Source organism: Manis javanica, chromosome 1 (assembly GCF_040802235.1).
Source record: "Manis javanica isolate MJ-LG chromosome 1, MJ_LKY, whole genome shotgun sequence".
Classification (NCBI taxonomy): domain Eukaryota; kingdom Metazoa; phylum Chordata; class Mammalia; order Pholidota; family Manidae; genus Manis; species Manis javanica.
Genome location: NC_133156.1, coordinates 164,333,180 through 164,345,776, shown reverse-complemented (window position 1 = coordinate 164,345,776; position 12,597 = coordinate 164,333,180). Strand labels below are relative to the sequence as shown.

At 42.1% G+C, this 12,597-nt stretch overlaps 1 protein-coding gene across 10 annotated transcripts in view; it reads right to left on the bottom strand.

Moving 5' to 3' along the window:
* Window positions 1–7,871, bottom strand: part of KANSL3 (KAT8 regulatory NSL complex subunit 3) — a 61,491-nt gene extending 53,620 nt beyond the window's left edge. For 7 of the 10 annotated variants that reach the window (XM_073240302.1, XM_073240314.1, XM_073240310.1 and 4 more), the window contains exons 1-3: window positions 7,768–7,871; window positions 6,494–6,762; window positions 3,654–3,824 (exon numbers count right to left, since the gene is read on the bottom strand). In XM_073240302.1, coding sequence (XP_073096403.1) covers window positions 3,654–3,824; window positions 6,494–6,708 — 386 coding nt within the window. In that variant the 5' untranslated portion in view covers window positions 6,709–6,762; window positions 7,768–7,871. Of the gene's footprint in view, window positions 1–670; window positions 736–3,653; window positions 3,825–6,493; window positions 6,763–7,462; window positions 7,726–7,767 lie in introns of those variants that run through there. The other 3 variants (XM_073240332.1, XM_073240338.1, XM_073240308.1) reach the window with 2 other exon arrangements.
* Window positions 7,872–12,597: the final 4,726 nt, after the last annotated feature.

The following is a 12,597-nucleotide window of genomic DNA, read 5'->3' as shown; positions in this document are numbered from 1 at the left end:
CCAATAAAACTGTATTTATGGATACTGAAAGTTGAAATTGATGTGTTTTTTTAAAAACCTTTTTTTAAACCAGTGTAAAAACTATTCTTAGTTCACAGGCCATACAAAAACAAGCAATAGGCCAGATTTGGTACAAGGGCCAGAGTTTGCCATCCTCTGATCTAGACAATTAAATCAGGCAGTGAGGGCTATTTAAACTGTGTCACAAACTATCACACATTACTACCCAACACTAGTGTCAGTTGCAGGGGGCTTCACTTTCTATATGCAAGAAGTTATCTAAAGGCAGTTTCCACTGAAATAATTCAAGAGGGGGAAAAGGGCACTAGCGAAGAAAATTAAGTTTCTGATTCCATTGATAGATCAGAGTAAGCTCTCCAAGGAAAAACAGATTTCTAGAGAGCTGTTCTATAGCCCATGAGTACTTGATGTGGGAAACTAATTTTACATGATTTTATACAGGAAGAAAAGCAGCAGCAATTTAACAATCAAGTCAAGGGACAGAAGGGCAACAAGAGGATTATAGTTAGAGGAGAGGGAACTAACTCCAAGTTCCAAACAGGCTATAGACACAGAATTAGAGAACAAGGTCATAAAATGGTGACCTCTGAAACTGAAGCCAGTAAGTACCATCAAATAATGAAATTAGCTGTGTGCAAAAGTGACCTACCTGAAGAGATGGTTTGTAAGCCTGTTGCTAATGAGAGTAGGACGCCTCCAAAATCTCATCAGACACTAAAAAACAAATAATCTGAGATAAACTGAGCGCTAATTAATCATATTAATCTGTGGCAATGTCATAACAGAAGGATGAAGGACCACATGGAGAAAGACAAGCCAAAGGTAAGAATCTGTCAGCGTTTCTCTGCAGGATTGGGTAGGTGAAGGGGTGCCCTGACCTCTCTGTGGACCCATCCTGCTTTGAGGAAAGACGGGTGCATCCAGTATTTTGCTGAAGGAGGGTACCACTCACCATCCACCTCAGGAATGGAATGGCTCCCCCAGACTCTCCCACTGAGCAGCAGTGCTCTGCCCAGGGCCACCCCAGGATCTCTTCTGCCTTGCAAGCATTTCTCTCCTTATAAATTAAGAAACTGATATTCATATGTATTATTAAGTCTGTGATGACTTTGTAAGTATGATGAGCCTCCTAAAATCTCCTGATCATGACAATGGGCGAACTGATACAAAACTTCTCCCATGCAGCTTTTGAAATTGCAAACTGAGGACAAGGCAACTGAAAGCACCACAAAGGGACACATAACCATGTGAGGCCACCTTGTTCAGCTACCTCTAACTGGTCTCTCTTTTAACTGCCCTTAAAGAGAGGGCACAGCAGTGGAGAACACTGGGTGCTGGAGTCAGACTGCTGTTTTAAACAAATCGCTGTTCTATCACTTTCCACCTAAGGCTTCTTAAACTCCCTGAGCTCAGTTTCTTCACCTTGTAAAATAGAGATGAAGAAGGGATAGACCTTGGAGAGTTACTGTGAGGATTAAGACAGAGAATGAATATGAAGCGTTTGGCACAATGCCTGGCACCTAGAAAGCACTTGGCAAATGGTAGTTCTTTTTTGTTACTAACCTGTCTTTGTTATTACTATTAACTGTAACACTGGTGATAAGCTTTTGTTGAATTCATTGACCCCAGTTAATTAATTCCAGCAGTTAATCTTCATTCATAGCAGTTTTCCTCTTTGTCTAAAGCTCTGGAGAGCATTTCCCCTTCCTAAGGCACAACACTAACTCTAATTCAAGAACCCACAAAACTCATGATGCGTGATCAAAACCAAGTTTCTGTGATATGAATGCCCTTGCACTGTTCACCATGTAAGAACTTATTCACTATGTAAGAACTAGTTCACCGTGTAAGAACTTGTTCGTTATGCTTCAGAAAATTGGAGACTGTTGAGAATTAGGCTTGGGGTTGATTAATGATTGTGCACTGAGTTTGATCAATAAATATGAGAGATGCCCTCTCAAAAAAGAACCCACAGAACTTTTTCCTAAGTTCTTTGACCAAAGGCTCCTCCTCAACAGCTACTACCCTGATCACACAAGCATACCTGCTCAATCTCATTCCCTGCTTCCAACCAGACTCATACATCACAGCAATTGCCTAAAGCTTTCCTACCATTCTCCTACCAAATTTACCTTTCTCTTCTGTTGTCACAAAATAAGAGCTCTTCAACATTATGGCAAGTTTGCCATTTACCAACTCCTGATGTAAAGATTTTAACACTCCCTTATACATGTAGATAAAAATATGGAGAGCACCATCAGAGAAATGTAAATTAAGATGACAGTGAGATGTCACTTCACACCCACTAGAATGCTCATAACAGTAACAAAAGGACAGATAATAACAAGTATTGGCAAGATGTGGAGACTTTGGAATTCCCATATACTGCCGGTGGGAATGTAAAATGACACAGCCCCCTTGGAAAACAGACTGGAAATTCCTCAAAAGTTAACACAGAGTTTACCAAATGACCCAACAATTCCACTCCCAGGTATATATGTAAGAGAAGTGAAAACATATGTCCACACAAAAACAAGTAAATGAATGTTCATAGCAGCATTATTCATAATGGCCAAAAACTATTAGTAACCCAAATATCTATCAATGGATGAATGAACAGAATGTGGTATATCGATACAATGGAACATCATTCAGCAATAAACAGGAATGAAGGACTAATTTGTGCAACATAGATGAACCTTGAAAACATTATGCTAAGTGATAGAAGCCAGTCACAAAAGACCCCATTATATGATTCAATTTGTATGAAAAGTCCAGAATTGACAAACTTGGAGAGACAGAAAGTAGACTGGTGATGGCTAGGGACTGAAGGGATTGGGAGGAAATGGGCATGGACTATTAATGGGTAGAGAGTTTCTTTTTGGGGTGATGAAAATTGACTGTAGTGATGAACATTCTAAAAACCACTAACTGTACACATTAAGTAGGTGAACTATAGAGTATATAAACTTTATCTTCATAAAGCTGTTATGCCATAGGTAAAAGATAAATGTTTGCCAAATGAACAATGACGAATGACCTGGAGAGGTGTTGAGTCCCCTGGGCTAGCAGGAAGAATGAGAACAAAACCAGCCAGTAAACTCATCAAAATGGGCTGAAGTGTTCTCTCAAACCCACAGACTGCAAATCTGCTTTTAAAAGCCACTCATATCAAGTATCTCTTAGCTCTTCATGTAATTACAAACATTTTTCATTACCCTAGTTACAGGCCACATAAATACAGATTCTTACGAATGTACATTTTTTTTAATAGCTTGGTTCTTATTGTAATCTGGGTAACTCCCACATCATAACCTGTACTACATAATCTAAAAAGCTGTCATACTTATCAAATTTGATTTATTTATTCAATAAATATTTATTACATGCCTACTGTGTGCCAGGCAGTGTCCTAAGTGTCAGGGATGCAAAGATGGCTGAGATGCAAGCCTTCCTCTCAAGGTCACTGCATAGTGAGCTGAGAGTTACAATGCAGGGAGTTAGGAGAACATTCTGACTGTGTTGCTGCAAATGAAATAAGCTCCTAATAAATGTTTCAATGAAGATGATACAAAATATTTACAGTGGGGTGACCACCAGCCCTGCAGTGAGTCTTCCTGAGGAGCACCTACCTATTGACATGCTCCTCCCAGTCCTCTGGTGGCGGAGGAGCATCTGCATCTGTCCTGGCAAAGATGACATGCCGTTCACATTCGTTCATCACACTGCGTGCCTTCTGATTGTCGTAGAGTGGCACAGGGGTTGACGTGACTGTTTCCACATCTACTGGGACGTCTGATTCACTGTAAACAGATGAGGAAATAGGACCAGGTCACATGTACTTCACTCCACACAGGTGTTTAATGATCCTTTGTTTGCCAAAACATGTCTCCTTAATATAATTATCAGCTTTAAAGTATGCATAAGCACATTACATCCACAAGAAAATTATGATCCAAAGTCATCTTTCCCATACCTGTCTGTTCTCTGTCCCTGCATGTTTAAAGTGACATAAGGTCACTTTAAAATGAGTTGATGCAAAAAAATGACAGTTGTTTAAGAAGACAAATATAGTCTGTAAGCAAACAGTTGATTGCCTAGACATTCTTTCCAATATGGTAGCTATAAGCTGCATGCAACTATTTAAATCAATAAAAATGAAATAGAATTAAAAATTCTGGTCCTCAGTCACACCAGCCACATTTCAAGTGCTCAACGGACATGTGGCTAGTGGCTACTGTATTGGACAGCACAGTTATAAAGCATTTCTAACACTGCAGAGTTCTGCTGCCCATTGTTGGTCTAAAGTTTTAAGTTATTCATACAAACTTTCCTTTTCATTAGCAAGTCAGCGGCTATTTAATTACATACTGTAAAAGCCTATGATTATCTGTAACCAATCACCTGCAAAGGTCACTGTCTGTAACAGATCACCTTAGCTATTTATCTCACTGTGTAAGGAGCTGAGAACAGAAACAAAAAGAAATGGACATATAAAGGAACTTTCATATTTCAAAATATTAATGAAATCCTACTGCTCTAAGGGCTCTTCACTACACCAACTTGTCACCCAAAATACTGTGCCAACCAAACTGGTCTACCGGATACCTACTAAACATCACTTTTTAACTTTTCAACCATGGTGATCTTATTGCATCCATTCCAAATGGATGGAATAGTTACATCATTATAAAATGAACTGATATAATATGCAGCTAAATAAGGTGGTGGGTGAAAAAGCTAATTATCATCTCTGAGCAGACTTTGGGCTAAGCACTTGGGCCTATATGCCTAAAAAAAGAAAAAAAAGCCTCTCAATTTCACCATTCCAAACCTATCCTCCTCCAGTCTTCCCCAACTCAAGGTACCACCCAGTTGCTCAAGCCAGACATCTAAGAGTCATCCAAATTTCACCTTGCCTCTTAACCCTGGCCCCTTTCCAATTCATGGCAAGAGGTCCTGTCCACGGTATCGACAAAATCTATCTCAAGGCCATCCATTTTTATCCATCTGTACACTTCCTGCCCCTCTCCAAGGTGGAGGTCACAACTGCAGTACTGCAATGGCCTCCTGGCAGGTCTTTATTCCACTCCTGCCACTATATTCGACAAAAATTCAAAGTGATTTTTTTAAAATACAAATCCAACCTCTAGCTTAAAATCCTTCAATGACTTCTTACCATTCTTAAAATCAAATCGTTCATGAGGTAGCCTCTGCCAACTTCTCCCCAGCTCCCACTTACACCCCTATTGCAACTATATTCCACACCCAGTGGCCTAAAAAGAGTTCCTAGAACACACTGCAGGGCCTATATAGAGATGGTTCATAGGAGAAATAACTAACTACTGAAATGACCACATTCTAGACTCTCACTTTAGGAAAATATCATGAGGTATTAACACAGGAGTTTCAGTGTTAGCAAGAAGTTATTACAAACTAAGAGAAAAAGATTTCAAATTCTATTTAAAGGAGCTTTCCAGTGATGCCCTGGGCCAGAGGCCTCAGGATTATCCTGGATTATTCCCTAAAGTCACAGATCCTGAACCCTGTAGAACGAAAAAAGCCAACAGAATGCTGCTCTTATTGGGAAATGAAATAAAAACCATTATTCTACATATGTTTAAAACACACACATCCTGGTACCTCTCGCTTATTAATGATAAATGGGGAACCTGCAGAAGCAAAATGTAAGATCGCTACTCCCTGACAAACCCAGAATCTGTGCTAGAGGAAAGATTAAACATTAGGCCAGATTACAAACAAAAACATTTCTTCCCCAAAAAAGTTATTAAGGACATGATTTGATCACCAAAATCATCAACAAACCTTGAAAAATAAATAATTAGACCATCTTAAAGCTCAAAAGAAGTGCTGCAACAAGTTTATTTAAGCCAAATGTAAATTTATCATACATACATAGTAAATCTATGAGAAACTCCTTAGCCTATAACGTAAGCCTGCTGAATATATAATCAGACCTCACAAGGGTTCACATCAACCCATGGTTGACAGTTCTGTGACAAGCTGAAAAGAAGCTAGGTCTTGAGAATATGCTCTAAAGTTTGTGAGTAAAGTCAGGAAAAGCAATTTGCATCACCACAAAAAGGTTCTTGTTGAGTGTTGGAGCAAGCCAGGACACTAGAGTAAAGGAATGAGTCTAATTTTTCACCAGTTAAATAATCTTCAATTTCCTCTTCCCATACAAATCCAAACATCTAAGTGGAACAGGCTGTTTGCTTTCTTGCTTTCTTAACTCATTAGATATTTTACATGCAGATAGTCCACATAGAGGTCTGATATTCTCATACTGTGTTAACAGAGATGCCTGAATTAAACATCCAAGCCCCCCCCCCCCCCCCGCCCCCCCCCGGCCCCATACAATCTCCAGTAATAAAATCCTCTCTAATCCCCACCATCTGATGACTGACCAGTTAGGGCAGGGGCAGCCCCTAGGCGAGAAGCCCAAACTCACATGGTACTTTCGTGCTGCCTCCGGGGAGTAACAAAGAGCATGCGGGTGGGACGGGCACTACTGGCATCTGGGTGGGCACTCCATGGCTTGGCATAGCTATGATCCAGGAAAACCAGGTCCAGCTCCCGCTCGTGCACTGAAAGTTGGAAGAGCAGCGACGTGCCCATGCGCCGTGCTGAAGTCTGAAAGTCCCTCTCCCCACCCCGGTGGGCCATGTCAATAGAGGGCCAGTCAGCAAGTCAGAGAATGGGTTTCTGCATGTTAGTCACCTGCAATGAAAAGTTTAAGTTTAAATCAATCCAAATATTCTAAATTTCTTCCAACCTAAACATCTAATATGCTTCTTACGTTTGTGGCCTTCTATCAGTCATAACTGAGCACCCATTACCCTGCAGACCCTTGCCCACTAAGAGGTTTCTGATATCCCACACCACCACGGAAAAGCTACTCCATACTCCACCTCCACAAATTCACTAAGCGGAATGCTAAGACTCCACTGTTCACACTGGCCTCATATGGACGGGCAATAAACTTGCTTGGACAGCGCCACAATTTCCTACGTGGGCAGGATGGGTTCTGGCAAACAGGGATCACAAATACTAATTCTTCCAAAGCTAAGGGTCTCTACGGCTTCCCGCCATGCTCTGAAGCGTCACAGAGCTCTGTGGCCACAGCGTGAGCCCCCACAGCACGCCGAACGCGAGCCTCCAGGGAGCCCTCGAGTCTCCTGTGGTATGTTAAACAAAAGTTGTGCAGCTATTTCATAATACTCTGGAGTTTTGAAAAATATACAATGAGAGCTCCTCCCCAAAGCCAGTTAACAAAATCCACCGCAGAAACCCTCTCCGTCACCGTAGGGTGGTGCCCGGCAAACCGCCCGGTACTCCGGGAGCCCCCTGGGGGTCTCGCCTCAGAGCCTCAAAACGGCCTCATCCACGAGGTTGGGCTTATAATTCGCGTTTTACTGACCAAGGCGCTGGCTCAGGGGATGAAGTGACTTGGCCAAGGTCACCCAGAGTTCGCGAAGAGGAGGAGACGCCTCGCACCCGCCTCCCGCCGGCGCGGGCCCGACTCGGCGCCCGCGTCACGGCAGCCCGAGTCCGCCCCCGGCCAGGCACGCCCGTCAGGCCCCGGTCGCCCCGGCCCCGGGGTCTAGCCCTCGGTCCCCGCATGCCCCGGAAGCCCTAAGGCCCTCGCCGAGACCCCCGCCCGCTCCGACTCAGACGGCGGCCCCCGGGACCCGCCACCCGCGCCGGGTCCGCCCCTGCCCTCACCCACAATCTTCGGCCCGCGCGCTCGGTCGGGGCCAGATGCCAGCGCGCGTGCGCGTTACCGCCTCCACGTCCCGGCGCGCCGGGCATCAAGCAAAATGCGGAAGCATTTTATCTCAGGATAAAAGCCTAAGATGTGAGGGCGGTGAGCTGCAAAACCCGGAAAGGAGACAGCTGCGGCCGCCCAGGCGGGAAGAGAATAGCGGGGAACGCGCGCGGATCCTCCCAGACAGAAAGCGCGGAGGGAGGAGTTTCCACCTCCTGCATTTCCAGCCGGGAAAGCGAGGGCAGAGCAGGAGACTCGCTCCTGCAGCCCCAATTCTTGCTGTTCCCACTGCCATTTCTCCTTTGCAGGGTGTTTGGCCAGTGCTGGGAGGGCGCGCAACCGACTTTCCACTCGCTAGAGCAGCTCCCCGACCCCCGGGTTTACTAGTTAAGAATTTCTCATGTAAATAAATAATAGAAATAAATTTTAAAATAAGTTTCTGTGAGTCTAAAACTGCTCTTAAAAAAATGAAGTCTATTAAAAATACGTCAAAGAAATTTACTCAGCGCTTTGCCGATATGAATCAGGAGATGGATGAATCAAGACCATGGCTGGCCGGAAAGGAATCAAAGGAATAAAAGGGAGGTAGAGCCGCTCAAGGTAGAGTTCAGACTTGGGGGTTGGAGTCTCAGCTCCAACACTTAACTCCTTGGCTTTATGACCAGAGCAAGATCTCAACATCCCCACTCAACTCTAAATGTGCAAATACTTCACTGGGTAGCTGAGAGAATGAAACGGATATCGCATGGTACCTGGAAGGAACACAAATAGATTTCAAGATGAAAATGATCACGAAAGACCCCAGAGTGTTCTAGAAAAAGATTCCCAGCCAGGGGTTTGGGGTGGTATGAAGAGGAAGTCACCTAAGACTGGGCTCTGAAAGACCGACTAGGCCATTGCAGAAAGCTTGGAAAGGTTGGTAAGGGCCCATACAGAGATAGCAAATGAGCCGAATAAGGCCCAACACCATTTTCTTTGGCCTACATACTACTTTTTAAAATGTTTATTTAGTTGCAAACATTTTAAACTCAGGAGGTTTCATGTAAAAATCCAGATTTTCAGATTCTTTTGAAAAACTGGAGACTGCAACAGCACTGGATTCACCTTTTGGTGTGGCAGGTAAGGGGTCAGCACATACCCTCACTATGGCAATCTTCACTAAGCCTCCTGGGCCCCTGTGATATTTGATTCATCACCCATCCCTACAAACACACACCACTCCCAGGCTAGATTTAAATGCAGGTATCCTTGGGATGGGAAACACAATCAGGGGTCAAGTCCAATCATTTTAGGGTAATTAGTGAATTGTTTCATTTTGGTTCCCCTATCAGGCAGAAGTCAAACCTTTAGTGTTTGCCTTGCAGTGTTGTTTTTCCTGTGCTGTGGCAGACATGATGAATCAATCACAGTCTACTCTGAACCCAGATGCAACTTCAAAATCATTTTCTCCACACAAGACTCCAGGCTGTCACTACCATTTGATCAGAGTTGGCCATATCTTCTCCATAATGCCTCTCCTTCCTCTGATATCCTACAGGATACACTTGGCCTTCATTCATTTGTTCACAAGTATATCTTAAATTCCGATGTGATAAGTACTGCCAAGGATACAGCACTGACAAGGCATATTTCTTTAACCTACATAAATGATTGTTTAATTTATAATTGTGAATAATAAGGGCTAGCATTTAAAGAATGTCAAATTCTAAATGACATAAATTACCTACTTAATTTAATCCTCTCAATGACTATAATACAACATGCTAGGTTGTATTTATATCCAGAGGTTAAGTACTTTGCCCAAGGGTCACAGCTAATAACTAGATATCAAAGGCAGACCTGGAATCCAGGCAGTCCAGCTCCAGAACCTCAGCATGTAACCCCTCACAACTCCACTCTCCACCATGTTTACTGCATTAAGGAAAAGTGCAAGGTGACAAGAGCATGTAAGACAGTGAACCAGCCTTGTCATGGGTGATGGGGTAGGTGACACTGAAGCTGAAACCAAAAGAGAGTGAGATACAATGGTAGATAAACAAAGGCTCTGAGGCAGAAAGGAGCTTGAAAACATTTTTTAAAAAGGCAAGAGGCAGCAGTTAGGAATTGGAGATAGGCATAAGCCAGAGCCAGCAAGGCCCTAGATGCCCTAGTAAGAATTTGGTACTGACCATAGACTGCTCTGTGTTAACTTTCTTCTGGGTTTTATGAAGAAAGAGTAGATCCTCAAAGTCATGGACATTAATCTTCTTTGTATTCTTCAGAGAACTTAGCCCAGGACAGAAGGAATGGTTCCTGTGTTGACTGATTGATGATTGATCGATTGGTTGACTGACTGACAGATGGACACCAAGGCAAGAGACATGGGTTAAGATGAAAAATAAATCTTTACCACTTCACTCCCAGTAGAATGACTAAAAAAATCAACAATGACAGCAAAAACCATGATGAGGAGTGCTGGCAGGGATGTGGTTGTTGGTTGGATTGCAAAATGGTCCAGCCACTTTAGAAAATAGTCTGGCAGTTCCTCAGAAGGTTAAATGTAAAGTTACCATATGACCCAAGAATTCCACTCCTACATATGTACTGAAGAGAATTAGAAATACACATACACATAAAAACAAGCACACAAAGGTTCAGACTAACACTATCCATAAAAACCAAAAAGTGTTAACAACCTAAATGTCCATCAACCAATGAGGGGATAAATAAAATGTGGTCTATCTACATAATGAGTTTATTAAGACATAAAAAGGAATGAAGTAAAAACCTTAAAGAATCCACTCCAAAACTACTAGATCTAATATCTGAATTCAGCAAAGTTGTGGGATACAAAATTAATACACACAAATCTGTTGCATTCCTATACACTAATGATGAACTAGCAGAAAGAGAAATCAGAAAAATAATTCCATTCACAATTGGATCAAAAAGAATAAAATATCTAGGAATAAACCTAACCAAGGAAGTGAAAAACCTATACCCTGAAAATTACAAGACACTCTTAAGAGAAATTAAAGAGGACACTGATAAGTGGAAATTCATCCCATGTTCTTGGCAAGGAAGAATTAATATTGTCAAAATGGCCAGCCTGCCTAAAGCAATCTACAGATTCAATGCAATCGCTATGAAAATATCAACAGCATTCTTCAATGAACTAGAGAAAATCATTCTAAAATTTATATAGAACCACAAAGGACCCGGAATAGCCAAAGTAATCCTGAGAAGGAAGAATAAAGCAGGGGAATTATGCTCCCTGACTTCAAGCTCTACTACAAAGCCACAGTAATCAAGACAATTTGGTACTGGCACAAGAACAGAGCCACAGACCAGTGGAACAGAATAGAGACTCCAGATATAAACCCAAGCATATATGGTCAATTACTATATGATAAAAGAGCCATGGATATACAATGGGGAAATGACAGCCTCTTCAATTGCTGGGGTTGGCAAAACTGGACAGCTACGTATAAGAGAATGACACTGGATTATTGTCTAACCCCATACACAAAAGTAAACTCAAAATGGATCAAAGACCTGAATGTAAGTCATGAAACCATAAAACTCTTAGAAAAAAACATAGGCAAAAATCTCTTGGACATAAATATGAGCAACTTCTTCATGAAAAAATCTCCCTGGGCAAGGGAAACAAAAGTAAAAATGAACAAGTGGGACTATAGCAAACTAAAAAGCTTCTGTACAGCAAAGAACACCATCAGTAGAACAAAAAGACATCCTACAGTATGGGAGAATATATTCATAAATGACATATCTGATAAGGGGTTGACATCAAAATTATATAAAGAGCTCATGCACCTCAACAAACAAAAAGCAAATAATCCAATTAAAAAATGGGCAGAAGAGCTGAGCAGACAGTTCTCCAAAGAAGAAATTCAGATGGGCGACAGGCACATGAAAAGATTCTCCACATCCCTAATCATCAGAGAAATGCAAATTAAAACCACAATGAGATATCACCTCACACCAGTTAGGATGGCCACCATCTAAAATACAAACAACAACAAATGTTGGTGAGGATGTGGAGAAAGGGGAACCCTCCTACACTGCTAGGGAGAATGTAAACCAGTTCAACCATTGTGGATAGCAGTATGGAGGTTCCTCAAAAAACTAAAAATAGAAATACCACTTGACCCAGGAATTCCACTTCTAGGAATTTACCCTAAGAATGCAGGAGCCCAGTTTCAAAAAGACATATGCACCCCTATGTTTATCACAGCACTATTTACAATAGCCAAGAAATGGAAGCAACCTAAGTGTCCATCAGTAGATGAATGGATAAAGAAGATGTGGTACATATACACAATGGAATATTATTCAGCCATAAGAAGAAAACAAATCCTATCATTTGCAACAACATGGATGGAGCTAGAGGGTATTATGCTCAGTGAAATAAGCCAGGTGGAAAAAGACAAGTACCAAATGATTTCACTCATCTGTGGAGTATAAGACCAAAGCAAAAACAGAAGGAACAAAACAGCAGCAGACTCACAGAACCCAAGAATGGTCTAACAGTTACCAATGGGAAACCGGTTGGGGAGAATGGTGGGAAGGGAGGGATAAGGGGGGAAAGGGGGCATTATGATTAGCACACATAATGTAGTGGGGGAGGACACGGGACAGGCAGTATACACAGAGAAGACAAATAATGACTCTATAGCATCTTACTACACTGATGGACAGTGACTGTAATGGGGTTTGTGGTGGAGACTTGATAATAGGGGGAGTCTAGTAACCATAATGTTGTTCAGGTAACTGTGCATTAATGATAC